Genomic DNA, 17786 nt, shown 5'->3' with positions numbered 1-17786 from the left:
TACATTTTTCAAGGCTTGTACCTTGGAACCTATTTCATGGTTTGTGTTCTCGAGCCACCCAGCACTGTTTTGTGCAAATGGGCGGCCGGATCGCATTGAGGGTTTTCTGTTAGAACGCTGTCGTGTTAGCGACCCCTAAGTTAATAACTAATGATAGTTGCGACAGAAGTGAATCAATCAAAACTAACTTTAGCTGGACAATAACTTTATTGTAGAGCTGCTGTAAAGCCAAAACAATCTCTGTTATGTTAATTTCCTATTATCACTGTAAAGCTGCTTTGAAACAATCTATATTGTTAAAAGCGCTATATAAATGAAGGTGACTTGACTTGACTTGACTGGAGGATTTGGTGCGCAACAGATCCTAAGTGTCACTGACAAATATCTTTAAAATATCCGCTCCCTATACACAGAGTACGCGTCATCGTGAATTCGAAATGAAAAGCTACACACTCCATCGATTAGGGTTAGAAGAACTGTTCACAAACATATAACTAGATATATGCTAGATAATGATCACTGCAATAATGATTAATGACCAAGTCATAGGCTTTTTATTTTCCTATTTAAATTCAAACACCAACTTTTTTTCAGGCCGGGCAGTAATGTAATGTAATGTACACACACACAACTATAACAACTGTTCATTTTTGTGGGAAGCAAAGCCATTCTACAATATTCTCCTTTATCGCATTAAGTGACATTTTACAGTGAAGTAGCTCACCAATACCAGCAGCTAAAAAGGCTCGCCACAATACGAAACCTCTTCAATCATTGCTTCACTGTGGTAGAGATACATTTATTATTATATTTTTCACCAGATTTTTGAAGACACCACTCTGGATTTCACAAAATGTAAGAAAATACTGTAAGTTTGAGCATTAGGTTTTTTCTCACCCATTTATTAGAATTTTTATTAGGCGAAATCTTGCATCTCAACATATCAGATTACCACACTTCCTCTACTCTTCTGCACAGTCAGCAATGATGGTATCATGGTGAGAAGAACGGGTCAGCTGGTTTGATGTGTGGCTCAATATTTCATTAGAAGAAAACTGCTTTACCAGCCTACACCCAATCAACGGCCTAGAAAGCAGAATACTATGGACAGCTGTCTGTGTAAAGTCTCCATTTGATCAGCTATAGAGAATATAAGTGACGTCACATGCATAAAACCCAATTCTCAGCCTTGGCAAGTCTTCTCAATCTACTGAAGTACTTGGCAGTTATAAAGACTTATAGCAGTTAGGTTTGGTTTTTCATACCAGTGGTTGACCAACATGGGTTTTCCAATGACCACTGGTACGAAAGAATGGTTCTAGAATATTCAGTAGATATCTATAAGATATTTTGGATTGCTGGAATCCTCAAAATGTAAACCCCAGCTATATATTTTATGTGTTTGCCTCCTAATGCCAGGGTCAGTGCCACTAGGAGGCCTGCGGGGACCAGGCCCTTCATCAAATCAGTTTCCCTCACTCCTAAATCCTCATGTGATGTACAACATACTTATGCTTAAAGGAGACATATCATGCTTTTAAATCGTTCCTTTTTACATATAAATCATACATTTGTAGTCTATATAAAGCGGAACTGCAATGCTTGGGTCTGAATTCCTCATTATTATAGCTCCACAGGCCCCTTTTCTACCCCTTTTCTGATGTGCGTCTGAGAGCAACTCGTTTTGGTGCGGTCTCTTTAAATACAATTGAGACACTTCATACCCCGCCCCCTCTCCAGGTTGTAGCGGTGACACTCGGTTCAACTCCACCCCGTTCGGCCATTTTTGTAGTTTGATAGCAGAGATACGATTATCTAACGGCACAGAAACGTTTTATTCACACGTTATTAACAAAATATCAACAACGGAAGACTTGTCCAGCCAGCCTTACATGTTCGAGCCAGAGTCGGAGCCAGAGTCGGAGCAGGAGCGAGATGAAAATGAAGACGACGAACCTGCAGAACAACGTCTTCATATGGATGTATATAAATTTATCCCAGTGGTGGACAGTAAATATTTTTACTTCGTTACTGTACTTAAATACATTTTTCAAGTATCTGTACTGTATCAGAGTATTTTTATTTTGGGAAACTTTTACTTTTACTTCACTACATTTCAAAGCATAATAGTGTACTTTTTATTCCACTACATTTCATAAAAACATTTGCTCCAGTTGAATTGTGCTTGTATTGCACATTGCACCACTGATCTATAGAAGTGGTGCAACCATAAAGCTGCCTCTCAATCAGCTCGCGAGTACCACATGTACTTCTTTTTCGTGGCTTTTTGTGCTTAAATGGCCAAATACATACAAAATTGTCAAAATGCCCGTCTTGCTATTCAGGTAAATACGGTCACTCTTGGAACCCAAATAGGTGAGAGAAAACGCATGTTGTGTAACAGTATATTGGATCCGTGCATAAGCCCTTAAGTGTCAGCAGCCTAATAAACCTGCTGCTGTCATGTTAATCATGCATTTCATTTTACAATGGAAACTATCCAGTGTTATTTTACATACAATTACTTACATTTTTGTAGTATTTCTTACCAGAATACTACTGTTAGACCCACCTGAAAAACTTAAATCCATGTTTATTTAATTTGTCTTTTTATTCTATTGTACTTATTTGTGCTATCATTTGCAATTTGTTTATTTATTCTTATTTTATTACTGACTGTTTACTTGTCTTTTTTTGTAAATGCAGTTCAACAATTCAAATAAAGACTCCCTGTGTGTAAGCTATTACACAAAACAACCCCAATTATCAAACAATTATGAGAACAAATTATCTGTGGTGGTAGTATATGGCAGTTTTCCCTGTGGTATCAAAAACGGTATCGGATATTTTTCAAGGTATTGTATTGAATTCCAGTACGATGACACATTACTATATGGTATATTTTGTTATTGATTAATCATCAATTATCAGTAGTATCAATGTATTACAAGTTTAGGTAATAAAATAAAAAGTTTTCTTGCTTGCAGATCAATACATATTAAAGGTACTCTAAGCGATGTTGGGTGATGTCACTTCTTGTTGACATTCAAAGTATTGTCAAACAAAGCTTGACCCTTCCCCTCCACCCTGGAGCCAGGCCCAGGTTTTGGGCTTGTATGCGAGCGTCTGGTGGCCGGGCCTCCCCCCATGGGGCCCGGCCGGGCTCAGCCCGAAGGAGTGATGTGGGGCCACCCTTCCGTGGGCTCACCACCTGCAGCCGGGACCATAAGGGGCCGGTGCAAAGTGACTCGGGCGGCAGTCGAAGGTGGGGGCCTCGACAACCCGATCCCTGGACACGGAAACTAGCTCTAGGGACGTGGAAGTCAAGTCAAGTCAAGTCATCTTCATTTATATAACGCTTTTAACAATGTAGATGGTTCCAAAGCGGCTTTACAGAGATACAAGGATAGTTTAAAATAACAGAGATTGTTTTGGCTTTATAGCAGTTCTTGAATAAAGTTATTTTCCAGCTAAAGTTAATTTGATTGATTCACTTCCGTCACAACGATCATTAGTTATTAACTTAGGGGCCACTAACACGACACCGTTTTAACAGGAAACTCTACACAGACTTTAAACGTGAAACCTGTGAGAACGCTGATGGTGTGCACATGCATAACGTCACCTCGTCACCTCGCTGGCGGGGAAGTAGCCTGAGATTGTGCGTGAGGTTGAGAGGTACCAACTAGAGCAGGGGTGGGCAAACTTTTTGGCTCAAGGGCCACACTGGGTTTTAAAATTTGACAGAGGGCCGGCCCAGTAGCAGATTATGAAACACGATCTCATGAAAGTGCGTATCTATACCACAAATTTTATTTCTCGTGCCATTTATACGCCAAAAATATTTTTTTTTGCGTGCATATGCTGCGCACTGTAAACCCTTTGGTTAGGATTAGGGGTGCGGAGTGCGTGCCTATTACACGCCATTAAAGGGATAGTTCGCCCAAAAATGAAAATTCGGTCATCATTTACTCACCCTCAAGTTATTTCAAACCTGTATGAATTTCTTTTTTCTGCTGAACACAAAAGAAGATATTTTGAAAAATGTCGGTAACCACACAGTTGATGGACCCCATTGACTTCCATAGTAGGAAAAAAAATACTATGGAAGTCAATGGGGTCCATCAACTGTTTGGTTACCGAGATTTTTCAAAATATATTCTTTTGTGTTCAGCAGAAAAAAGAAATTCATACAGGTTTGAAACAACTTGAGGGTGAGTAAATGATGACCGAATTTTCATTTTTGGGCGAACTATCCCTTTAAGTGCGTATCATATGCACGCGAAAACTGCGTTTCATAAGAACTACAAATACAATTCGTGGTATTCGCACTTTCATGAGATCGGGCTGAGCAAACACATTTACGTTGTGGCAACGTCTGCGCGAAATTCAACAACTGAGAGACGACATTCTGACAATACATTTTTTATGCTAGATATCCCCCATTTAGCATGTTATGTTTTGAGGTTAATTTTTAATTAGTCAGATGTTCGATAATTATAGCCTATACTTTTTAAATATTGTTTATCCTTATTATTATTTAATGGGCCTAACCGTAAATTAGAAACAAAACACCTAAGTGTACACTTAGAAGAGTAAAAATGACAGAAGGTTACGTTAATTCAACTTTATTAAAACTGCATGGCAATCAATTTGCACTTCCAAAAGTCATACATTTGTGGAAAAAAACGAAATAAACGAATATACAAATTTATTTTAAGTATAATAAAATAAAACATAAAAAGCAAATGCAGATCAGAACATTTAATGAACAAAACCGGGTTCTGTAGGTTACATGGCAGACAGGGGAGCGTAGTCGAAAGCCGGGCGATAAAGGTTTTGTAAACGGAATCAGTCAGGAGGATACATCCACAAATCCAGAGTAGCAAAACTAAATAGCAGAAAAATCAAAGGAAAAACTAAACGTGTGCAAGCGGTTACCAAACATTTTTTTCTCTGTGAGTTTTCAAAAAAAGGAAAAAACATTAACGTGCACCAAGTCTATGCGCTTAAGTCGCTGTCTGTTTGGTTTCCATGGTGACGCGTCTAGCTTGTTACACACCGCAGCCACAACAGCGCTGAATGAATGATGATCTGCTTTTATGTCATTTTTCCTTTTTTACATTTGTTAGCTATGGCATGAAATATCTGATATTCCGATTGTCAAATATATGCAACGCAATTTATATATAACGCAAAGTATTGCAAGAAAAAGGCAAAATTAATGCGATCTTAAGACAATTTTTTAAATACTCGACGGGCCGGATTAAACAGCCTAACGGGCCGTATGTGGCCCGCGGGCCGTAGTTTGCCCACCCCTGAACTAGAGATAGGGATCACCTCCACGCACAGCTTGGGCTCTGGAACCACACTCCTTGAGAAAGGACTCTTTACCACTCTGGAGTTGCCCATGGTGAAAGGCGGCGGGCTGGTGTGGGTTTGCTTATAGCCCCCCAGCTCAGCCGCCATGTGTTGGAGTTCACCCCAGTGAACGAGAGGGTCGCTTCCCTGTGCCTTCGGGTCGGGGATAGGTCTCTCACTGTCGTATGTGCCTACGGGCCAAACGGCAGTGCAGAGTACCCGGCCCTCTTGGAGTCTCTGGGAGGGGTGCTGGAAAGTGCTCCGACTGGGGACTCCGTCGTTCTACTGGGGGACTTCAACGCCCACGTGGGCAGCAACAGTGACACCTGGAGGGGCGTGATTGGGAGGAACAGCTCCCCTGATCTGAACCCGAGCGGTGTTCTGTTATTGGACTTCTGTGCTAGTTACAGCTTGTCCATAACGAACACCATGTTCAAGCATAAGGGTGTCCATCAGTGCACATGGCACCAGGAAACCCTAGGCCGGAGGTCGATGATCGACTTTGTGGTTGTTTCATCCGACCTCCGGCTGTATGTCTTGGAGACTCGGGTGAAGAGAGGGGCGGAGCTGTGAACTGATCACCACCTGGTGGTGAGTTGGATCCAATGGCGGGGGAGGAAGCTGGACAGACCCGGCAGACCCAAACGTACTGTGAGGGTCTTTTGGGAATGTTTGGCCGAGTCCCCTGTCAGAGAGATCTTCAACTTCCACCTCCGGCGGAGCTTCGACCGGATCCCGAGGGAGTCTGGAGATATTGAGTCCAAGTGGACCATGTTCTCCACCTCCATTGTCGACGCGGCCGCTCGGAGCTGTGGCCATAAGGTCTCCGGTGCCTGTCGAGGCAGCAATCCCCGAACCCGGTGGTGGACACCGGAAGTAAGGGATGCCGTCAAGCTGAAGAAGGAGTCCTATCGGGCCTGGTTGGCTTGTGGGACTCCTGAGGAGAGGGAAGCAGTGCCCTACCAACACCGTTTACAGTGGAGGTGGGCAGCTGTTGACCTCAACTGGGGATGTCGTCGGACGGTGGAAGGAATACTTTGAGGATCTCCTCAATCCCACCGACACGTCTTCCATTGAGGAAGCAGAGGCTGAGGGCTCGGAGGTGGACTCGTCGGTCACCCAAGCTGAAGTCACCGAGGTAAGTCAAGAAGCTCCTTGTGGCAAGGCACCGGGGGTGGATGAGATCCGCCCTGAGTACCTCAAGTCTCTGGATGTTGTGGGGCTGTCTTGGCTGACATGCCTCTGCAACATCGCGTGGCATTAGGGACAGTACCTTTGGGCTGGCAGACCGGGGTGGTGGTCCCTCTTTTTAAGACGGGGGACCGGAGGGTGTGTTCCAACTACAGGGGGATCACACTTCTCAGCCTCCCCGGGAAGGTCTATGCCAGGGTACTGGAGAGGAGAATACGGCCGACAGTAGAACCTCGGATTCAGGAGGTACAGTGCTGTTTTCGTCCTGGTCGTGGAACACTGGACCAGCTCTATACCCTCTCCAGGGTGCTGGAGGTTTCATGGGAGTTTGACCAACCAATCCACATGTGCTTTGTGGATTTGGAGAAGGCATTCGTCTGTGTCCCTCGCGGTGTCCTGTGGAGGGTGCTCTGGGAGTATGGGGTCCGGGGCCCTTTGCTAAGGGCTGTCCGGTCCCTGTACGACCGGAGCAGGAGCTTGGTTCGCATTGCCAGCTGTAAGTCAGACTTATTTCCGGTGCATATTGGACTCCAGCAGGGCTGCCCTTTGTCACCGGTTCTGTTCATAATTTTTATGGACAGAATTTATAGGTGCAGCCAGGGGCCGGAGGGTGTCAGGTTTGGGAACCACACGATTTCCTCTCTGATTTTTGCGGATGATGTTGTCGTGTTGGCCCCATCAGACCAGGACCTTCAGCATACACTGGGACGGTTTGCAGCCGAGTGTGAAGCGGCTGGGATGAGAATCAGCACCTTCAAATCCGAGGCCATGGTTCTCAGTCAGAAGAGGGTGGCTTGCCGACTTCAGGTTGGTGGAGAGTTCCGGCCTCAAATGGAGGAGTTCAAGTATCTTGGGGTCTTGTTCACGAGTGAGGGAAGGATGGAACGGGAGATTGACAGACAGATGGTGCAGCTTCTGCAGTAATGCGGTCGATGTACCGGTCTGTCGTGGTGAAGAAAGTGAGCTGAGCTGCAAGGCGAAGCTCTCTATTTACCAGTCAATCTACGTTCCTACTCTCACCTATGGTCATGAGCTGTGGGTCATGACCGAAAGGACAAGATCCAGGATACAGGTGGCCGAAATGAGCTTTCTCTGCAGGGTGGCTGGGCGATCCCTTAGAGATAGGGTGAGGAGCTCAGTCACTCGAGAGGAGCTCAGAGTAAAGCCGCTGCTCCTCCACATCGAGAGGGACCAGCTGAGGTGGCTCAGGCATCTGTTCTGGATGCCTCCTGGACGCCTTCCCAGGAAGGTGTTCCGGGCACGTCCCACCAGGAGGAGACCCCGGGGAAGACCTAGGACACGTTGGAGGGATTATGTCTTCCGCCTCGGTGTCCCCCCGGAAGATGTGGAGGAAGTGTCTGGGGAGAGGGAAGTCTGGGCATCTCTGCTTTGACTGCTGCCCCCGCGACCCAGCCCCGGATAAGCAGAAGATGATGATGATGATGACTTTACAATAAGGTTTCATTAGTTAACAACACTAACTAATGAACTGCACTTCTACAGCATTTGTTAATCTTTGTTAATGTTAATTTCAACATTTACGAATACTATTAAAATCAAAAGTTGTATTTGTTAACATTAGTTGATGCACTGTAAGGTAACATTAACAAACAACGCACAGCTGTATTTTATATTTACAAATATTGTAACAAATGTATTGCTCATGGTTAGTTCATGTTAGTTAATAGATTAACTAATGTTAACAAATTAAACCTTATTGTAAAGTGTTACAAATTTATCTTCTTTGTTAGTGTGCATAAAACATCAAAAGTAGTCGACAAACAAAATGGGGATAAAATCTCTTATTTTATGCAATATTAACTGAAATATCCAAATTCACTGAAGTTATTTTATTTTATTCAATGATAAGCCATATCCGGTGTTTGCTAGAAGCAATGTGACAAACCCTGAAACTTTGAAATAATCTGTTGTGGTTTTAAGAGAGTTGCACAATTCGGCCAAAAAACTGCTATTTCTGGTGCAAACTGAATACAGTCTAAAATAGAGATTATGCAATAAATGCTGTTGATTTATTAATTTATTCACAATGGAGCAGTAATGAGTGACTAATAGACCACTATAGTTACTGTGTCTCAAGTACTGATTATTCAATATTTGGAGTGAAATGACTATACTGACAACTGTGATCTTTTATAAAGTAAAGAAAAGTCATTGACAATTTAAACTCGATATCTTAAAGAATAAGAATAAGAAACTGAAGATTAACGGCTGAAAGTCAGGATAACGCCTCTGCACTGTAGATAGGCTGATGACGGCAGAACGATTCAGACAACCACAGGCCTGCTGATGTAACTTCTGTGAAGACACAGGATGATACCGATCTAAACCAACGATAATGATTTGTGACTTCCTCTGTATATTCCTCAACAGAAACCAGCAACATCATTTTGACCACCATTTTTAATAATAATGCTCAATGCTTTATCATTATTGCTAAAATTGTAAATTTGTGCAGAACAGAGACCAATGAAAATGAGCTCAAATTTGGACAAGGCAAATGAATGTAAATTGTACACAGATCTCGTAAACTATAACTGAGTGGTCAGTGCTTGTGCATCGAACCACTTAGCCAGGGTCTTCATGCAGGAGAGAATCAACATTAAAATATTATCTGAACAGTATAGTTCCACAAGGACCTGAGTTTAGTGTTAGTACTAGTCCCACAATTGTGTGGAAAAATATCATACGCAAGTATATTTGCCCATGTGACATCACAGACCCCGTAATATCCTAACAAACTGCTTTTGTAGCTCGGTTAAATGCTTTTGTTTTAATGAGGAGGATGTTTTAACAACTTCTAGGGTATTTTAATGGTAAAAAGACCTCTTATGTGTCAAAAGGTCAAGGGAAATTTGATTTCTCATGTCATCAGCCCTTTAAAGTACAATAACAATCAAAGGCATTTCCTTCAAATAAAATGAATTTTTACCTATGTTGTAGGTTACTCTAACTTTACTGGGTATTGCAGTGATTATTGTTTGCTCTTGAATGAAAAATTGCTTTCTATGTTTCTCTTACGTAAAATGCTTTGTATAATCTCATCTGCTGAACGATTTCTTAGTATTTTCTGAATGATTTCTTAGTATTTTCTGAATAAATAAACAAAAATGTGTATAGTGTGTAATATAGTGTTTTGGACCAAATTTTCTATACATTACAAAATTATTTTACTTATATTATCAAGACCTAAACATGGCAAGATCACCATAGCAATGGTTGTAACATGGTAAGCGTTTTAGCATCTTTCTGTGGAGTTCCTGTGATATTAAGCCCACCAGTTAGTGATGATTCAACTGCACCATTAGTGCTAAAAGTTGAGTCAGACTTCCTTCAGTCTAGGTCATCGCAAACATGGCCTGTTGCTGATTGTTGCTTCTTGTTCTCTGCCGAACCACATCAAAACCAAACCTACACACTCTGACAAACCGCTACTTGAAATTACCCTTCAGAAAACCCCCGATAGCAAAACCTACTTACTGGTCTAGAGCTTTATAGTAGATGTCCAAGTCCTTATTAGCCAACTCTGTTGTTCTCATGACAATCATTTTATCTCTGTAGAGATCCTCAGCCTGGCTATAATGATCCTCTTTGAGCTCTTTATGAAGACGGAGGATCTCGTCCTCGTAGCCTTTCTGCTGGCCGACAGCCTCACTGCGGTTCTTTTTCAGGTCATCCAACTTTTGCTCCACTTCTCGCTGCTCACTTGACAACAGAAGATACACTCTTTAAGATACACACTCATTTGAACTCTCACCCTTTGTAAACATTTAAAGTGGCGCAATGCAGTTTTGGCAATTTCTTCGCTGTTTGTTCTTCGCTTTTTGCTCGCAGGTTTCTCTATAGAGCTCCCCCTACAGCTTCGGAATAGATATTTGACAACGCTGTCGTCAAAACTCATTGGCGACTCTCCCCCCTCCCATCTTCTAACTCTGGTCATGTGCATTTGTTTTCAAAGAAGCCGGGGAACGCACAAAGCCATGTCCACTGAGGTGTGTATGATACACAGAAGGCCAGCATATAAATGTTTAGATAGTGTATGTGTGCAGTGCCGTAAAGCAATTGATGACATCCCGAGACCTGATATCACGTGATACTTCCTGACGCTGCGGCCCGCCGGCCCAAAGTTGCAAGGGTGATTTTTCTGCTCACAGGCGCAAGGGGGGTACGAGAAGACCACCATTCAACCCGAAAAAGTCATATAACCATTCCAATGACTCCGAAGCTCTTCAGTTAAGGTAAATTACCGTATTTTCCGGACTATAAGTCACACTTTTTTTCATAGTTTGGCTGGTCCTGCGACTTATAGTCAGGTGCGACTTATATACAGTGAGGAAAATAAGTATTTGAACACCCTGCTATTTTGCAAGTTCTCCCACTTGGAAATCATGGAGGGGTCTGAAATTGTCATCGTAGGTGCATGTCCACTGTGAGAGACATAATCTAAAAAAAAAAATCCAGAAATCACAATATATGATTTTTTAACTATTTATTTGTATGATACAGCTGCAAATAAGTATTTGAACACCTGTCTATCAGCTAGAATTCTGACCCTCAAAGACCTGTTAGTCTGCCTTTAAAATGTCCACCTCCACTCCATTTACTATCCTAAATTAGATGCACCTGTTTGAGGTCGTTAGCTGCATAAAGACACCTGTCCACCCCATACAATCAGTAAGAATCCAACTACTAACATGGCCAAGACCAAAGAGCTGTCCAAAGACACTAGAGACAAAATTGTACACCTCCACAAGGCTGGAAAGGGCTACGGGGAAATTGCCAAGCAGCTTGGTGAAAAAAGGTCCACTGTTGGAGCAATCATTAGAAAGTGGAAGAAGCTAAACATGACTGTCAATCTCCCTCGGACTGGGGCTCCATGCAAGATCTCACCTCGTGGGGTCTCAATGATCCTAAGAAAGGTGAGAAATCAGCCCAGAACTACATGGGAGGAGCTGGTCAATGACCTGAAAAGAGCTGGGACCACCGTTTCCAAGGTTACTGCTGGTAATACACTAAGACGTCATGGTTTGAAATCATGCATGGCACGGAAGGTTCCCCTGCTTAAACCAGCACATGTCAAGGCCCGTCTTAAGTTTGCCAATGACCATTTGGATGATCCAGAGGAGTCATGGGAGAAAGTCATGTGGTCAGATGAGACCAAAATAGAACTTTTTGGTCATAATTCCACATTAACATTAACCTAAAGACAACTGAGAAAGCCTGAACACAAACAAAATGCCCCCAAAAAGAAAAAAATCCATGTTTTCGGTGCTGATGCGCTGGTGACGCATTCATGTAACATGTAAGGGTGGCGCTGCCAATAAAGCACCTAAAAGTTGTCACAAAGAACCGGCAAAAGTAATGATTATGAATATGTCACATATAGAGACATTTTAATTGTTTACTAATAAACAAGTGTTTTCTGTGTCAGTTGCAAAGATGAAGTTGACGATGCTGACGATGCTGACTCGCCAGAGAGAAATGCACATTTCATACGGATTACAAAAGCAGAGAACAGTCTGTTTTCTTTCGTTTTTAATTATTCTGTTTAAAAGTAGACATTTCAAGCTTTCTATATATTTATTTCTCAGGTATGTGAGAGGCAAGTAGGCTAGCTTATACGCTGAGTTTCGGTTCATTTATGAGACGAGCTCCAGTTCACGTGCCAGCGCCTTCGTGTCATGATTATCTATTTTCTACTATATTGACTTCTTATTTATTGAATTGGTTGATGAAACATTGATTAAAATTACAAAACGAAATTAAATTTAAAGACAGGCTTTGTGCTTTCTGTTTGAGGTCTCTGTGAAAGTTTTAAAGCAGTCTTTTAGTGCTGCTTTCAGAGCGCTCATGTCTATAACGGAGAAATGTCCTCGTCCGTAAAATTGTTTTTTTGTGAAATAAATTTCTAAATAAATGCGACTTATACTCTGGAACGACTTATAGTCCGTGAAATACTGTAAGCTAAAAATACTGCATAGTTCCCCTTTAAACAAACTAGGTTTCATTAAAGTAGCGAGGAGCAAAATCTATGAGTTGGTGAGAGAGATTAATTTAGTTATGGTAACCAAAGAACATACTCAGCATATAAAGTCTTTTGAGCTTCAGAAAGTGTCAAACATCATCAGGACTTCCTAACTGGCACTTGGTAGCTGTATATAAGAGGTATAAGTGATCTCATACTTGCGCAACTCCACGACTTGCATGTTTCCCATCTCCTTAAGCAACGCCTCATGTTTTCTAGACACCCCTTTCAGCTCCTCCACACGCTTTCGTAAGGTCAAGTTATCTTGTAGCCAGCGTTCTTGAACCTGTTAAAAATCACAAAATCATATATCATTAAAAATGGAAATTAATAGCTGTATTGTACAATTAAATTATACGGTAATACTAAATGCCTATAATTAATGGCTAAAATTTAGAAAAAATCTATTTCATAGAGACATCAACAACAGTTTTGGTAACGGTGATATTGGCTTTCTTTCATTAAACAAATATTCAAAACATAGGCTACTGTCTTTATGTTGTTTATAATTAATATAGTATAATTTAAGTACTATATTAATTTGGAGAATAAATATGAAATTATTACAAGTAAAAAATGGATTAAAAAAATGAACGTTAGGTACGATTAATCCCAATAAATTTCAGAAAAATGTGCGATTAATTCGTTATTTTTTAATCGATTGAACACACTTCTATTTACAGTGCTGTGCAAAAGTCGTAGGCACTTTAGTATTTTCACCCCCAAAAAAATCTATTTAAGACAGTTATTTATATCTTTTGCTGTAGTGCCAGTAGGAAATATCTGTTTACATTTCTAAACATTCCTTTTGCCATTAATTGTAATAATCCAGTGAGATTTTTAAATGCACAAGGAGCCTGACAACAGCTGGTGCTCCACACTGAGATCTGATCTCACCATCATCAAGTCCATCTGTGATTACATGAATGCAACTTTTAATGACTTCTGCAGTCTCAAAATTATTCAACCACCCGAGTAGAATCCCTCACAACAACACAAATCTGCAAAACAGGTGTTGTCTCAAGCACACCTGATGCAACTAATCAAAGGCTTCATTAGTTGCACCAGGTGTGCTTGAGCTAGAACACATGAAATATCTGAACTGGCTAGGTTTGTTGAGTGTCATGTTTGATTACATGTTAGAAATATGGCTAAGTCAAAAGAATGGTCCAAAAAGTTAGAGAAGATATCATCGCATTCACAAACAAGGAACAGGATATAAAAAGATAGCGAAGGTGCTAAATGTTCCTAGAGACACCGCTTGGAGGCATAGTTTGCAAGTTCAAAGTTAAAGGAACAGTGCTTACACTACCTAGACAGGGCAGAAAAAGGAAGCTATCAACGGCTGCAACCAAATTTCTGAGAAGGCAAGTTTAAGAAAAACCCTCGAGTGACTGCAAAGAGACCTGCAGCAAGACTTGGTGGACACAGGCACTGAGGTTTCAGCTTGCACAGTAAGGTACGTACAAAACGCATGCGGTTTTCATGCCAGAACTCCAAGACGTACACCACTACTAACCCAAAAGCTGGAACTTTTCGGCCCTATGGATCAGCGGTATGTCTGGAGGAACAAGAATGAAGCATTTGCTGAAAAAAAACCCTCTGCCAGTTAACAACAGTTAAGCATGGTGGGACTCGGTGATGCTCTGGGGCTACTTTGCATCCTCTGGCACTAAAAACCTGCAGCGTGTGGAAGGCAAGATGGATTAATTAATGTATCAGGAAATCCTAGTGAGGAAGCTGAAGCTTGGTCGTCATTGGACTTTCCAACAGGAAAATGATCCCAAGCATACCTAAAATTCCACTGAGGCTTGGTTGCAGAAGAAATCCTGGAAGATTCTACGGTGGCCTCACAGTCACCTGACTTCCATAGAAAATATCTGGTGGGATTTGAAGAAGACAGTTGCAGCACGCAAACCCAAGAATATTACTGAAAAATATTCTAATATTCAGAATTAATGAATATTACTGGGGTAATATTGCTCATGAGGAATGGGCTAAGATTCCTCAGAAACGCTGCCAGAAGCTGCTGTCTGGTTAAACATCTCGTTTGCAGCAGGTCAAACAGCATAAGGATGTTCTACTAAGTAATAAAGATACTTGCCATTAAAGAGTTGAATAATTTTGAGACTGCAGAAGTCATTAAAAGTTGCATTTTCAGTTGAATTTGGGGAAACCACACCACCGCTATTTAAATTACCTTTGTTTGATTTGTCCATTGCAAACAGCTAAAAGTATGTAAATTTTGACAATAAACCTGATTTGCAATGGGGGTTTGTAACGACTGAGACAAATCAGACACAAGTATTTGTTATAGTTTAACAAATAATATTTAAAACTCACTCTGGGATCTGTGGTCCCATCCCCCCAACAAGGGCAAGAAGGTCTTAGTTACCATGACCTCGATCAGACAAGTTGGTTTTATGGCTGTTAAAAAATGTGGTCACGTGGTCGAGACAGAGGCAATGGGGAAGACAGAAACAGACTTTGCTGCCTTAATCTGATCTATAAATGAACATGCATCCCAGAAAACTGTGTGAATGATTTACTGTCTTGTGTTGTGTTTTTAATTCTATTATTTTCTTGATACTGTGTATTTTATGATAGAACCAACGGTCAATGTAACCTCACCTATACCGTGTTTGGTCTCTATAAATTGGTACTTTGAAGATCGAAATGATTGTGTACATTATATGCAGATAGCTGTGCAACATATTAGTATTACAAGAATCTTTCTTAGTTTCTTCATCAGAAACCAATCCAGCTGCACATGCAAATGAGCATGCTTAGAACAAAGATTCATAAACCAACCACAGAGGAATTTTCCTGCTTGGAAATTCCACCCTTCTCATTGGTCAAGCGAACCCGGGGAGGTGGGGCCTTTCTCAGGCTTTATTAGAGACAAATTCACAGTGACCCTCCTCTCTCTTCTTCTGGCTCTCTACTGTTGCTTCTTTGGGTTCATGTCTGTGGGGACCCCCCACCGGGGCCCAAAGGCCCCAGCATGCTGTGACCACCGCCTGCTATGCTTTCACTCTCCCAAAGGAGTCAGACTGTATTTTCTTCAGTCCAACTCAGAAGAAAACTGCAACCTTACCATCAATAAATGGGCAACGATCAATTCTTGGCCTTCTCGGTACGTTCAGGCTGCCGTGCTGTCCAGCGTGGCCTCAGCAGGCCCCAGGGCAGCAGGCCTCGACTCACAACCAGCCATGTGCTCATCCGGAGAGAGAGGACTCTCTCAACCACAACAGAATCAAGGAAAACCCCATGAGTTTGGCACAACGTTTTCTTTCAATGCAGAAGAAGTCCATCGCAACTCCCACCATTTGCTCTGCGTGTCCTCTCCGGCCCAGGGCCGGCAGGCCACAGTCTACACTCCAACCAGTACAGAGTCAAACCAACCATACAAGTTCATCATATCTTCTTCATCCAACGGAGAAGAAAATGATTGCAACTTCAATGTGTGACACTCAAAGGAAACATCAACATCCTTTTCCAGGATCTTCAAGAAATGTGTCCGCTGCAAATGCCATGCAACTATATACATTTAAGCTGATGGTTCTTATCATAGTTAAATGGATCTTTCCCATAGTTCAATTTCCTGTTTCCGATTCCATTCTGTCACTCAGCCTTTTACCTGTGTATGTATGTATGTGTTTAGATTAGTTATGTTTGTGATTTAGTTAATAAAACTTGTGCACAATACGTATTTGGTTCTGATTCTCTGCTTGCAACAAAGTTTACTTTACGATTTAGATTTTGACTACAGGCTCTTAGTACTGTACAGTAAGAAAGCCATTTCCCTTCCTCGGAAATGAATATTTCTTAGAATTAATAAACAATTAACGCTGAGTGTTCACGGGATGAACAGGTGGGTTGATTGTAATATTAATTTTACTACATTAAGTTAATTATATTAACTGATCCAAATATTCATAATCAATTATAACCAAATATTAATATTTAATAGAGCTAATTCGTTACAGGTTGAATAATTTAGATTACAACTGTATATATAGGCCTATGCAACAACAAAAGCAAAAACGCTTTGCTTGACCTTCTGAGTGTCAATATCTTGTCGGATGTCGCCCATTTCTTTATTGGTCTTCTCTTGCTGTTTTTCAGCCTCGTGTAGTTGTTTGTCCAGCTCTTGTAGCTCAGTTTCTTTTTGCTAAATAAGAAAAAGTAAAAAAGTAAAATAAATGGAAAACATACTTGCATTTATTAGGAAACGACAGCTAAGAGATGCACATTATTTTGTCGTACCTCTTTGTAGCTGTCTTTGCCCTCTTCAATGTACTTGGTGATCTCTCTTTCAAGGAGGGTCAAATTTTTTACTTTTTCCTTGAGTGAAATTATCTAAAAGAAAGTATAAAGCTTTAGTCAACTCTGATGATAAGCAATGACTTTGTCTTGCATTAAAGTAAAAATCCACAACCTTTCATGTAATACATTGTGGAGAATAATTTCACAGTAAACATAAATTATAAGTCACATAAAACCTAAAACACAAATGCAAAAACAAATTAACCAACACCTTTTCTTGCCCTTCTTCCCGTTTCTGCATCCTGCGCTTTGCAATGTCCTGTTTCTCCAGCTGGAGCTTCTCCAGAGTTGCAGCTAGAGGAGACATCTGCTCCTTTGCATACTAATAAACACAAATCATGACATACCAGTAAAAATATGATTACATCATCGTTCAAAAGTCTGGGGTCTGTAAGATTTTATGTTTTTGAAAGAATTATCTTATGCTCACCACAGCTGCATTTATTTGATCAAAATACAGTAAAAAAAACTGTTGTGAAATATTACAATTTCAAATAACTGTTTTCTATTTTAATATATATTTAAAATGTAAGTTACTCCTGTGATGGCAAAGCTGAATTTTCAGCAGCCATTATATTATTATACTAAAATATATATTACTGTCATTTTTTATCAGTTTGATGCAATCTTACTGAATAAATACATAAGTAATCTATAGATGTTCCCTTTTATGGGTTCATTTAACGCTGAGTCAGGAGCTGAAGCTATGGGAACAGTAAACCACAGCACTACACTTTGAGGTAACTGCTGGTTTATCAGTCTGTGATTGCATAAACACAAAACACTGACAAACATGAATAAATAACACCCCGCTCAAGCAAAAAGCAAAAAAACAAAACACAGCAAAACTGGGAACCTGGGG

The 17786-nt window shown here is 41.0% G+C and overlaps 1 protein-coding gene across 4 annotated transcripts in view; it reads right to left on the bottom strand.

The window, feature by feature from the left end:
• Nucleotides 1–17786, bottom strand: part of LOC311097901 (DNA repair protein RAD50-like) — a 67773-nt gene that overhangs the window by 4267 nt on the left and 45720 nt on the right. For 3 of the 4 annotated variants that reach the window (XM_084137878.1, XM_084137875.1, XM_084137876.1), the window contains 5 exons: nt 17136–17246; nt 16865–16957; nt 16656–16769; nt 12754–12881; nt 10051–10275 (listed from right to left, as the gene is read on the bottom strand). In XM_084137878.1, the coding sequence (XP_083994004.1) occupies nt 10051–10275; nt 12754–12881; nt 16656–16769; nt 16865–16957; nt 17136–17246 (671 nt within the window). The remainder of the gene's footprint in view (nt 1–10050; nt 10276–12753; nt 12882–16655; nt 16770–16864; nt 16958–17135; nt 17247–17786) is intronic. The other variant, XM_084137877.1, reaches the window with a different exon arrangement.

The sequence above is a fragment of the Abramis brama genome (assembly GCF_963993115.1).
Source record: "Abramis brama genome assembly, chromosome: 15".
Lineage (NCBI taxonomy): Eukaryota > Metazoa > Chordata > Actinopteri > Cypriniformes > Leuciscidae > Abramis > Abramis brama.
This window is presented reverse-complemented; position numbering and strand designations above follow the sequence as displayed.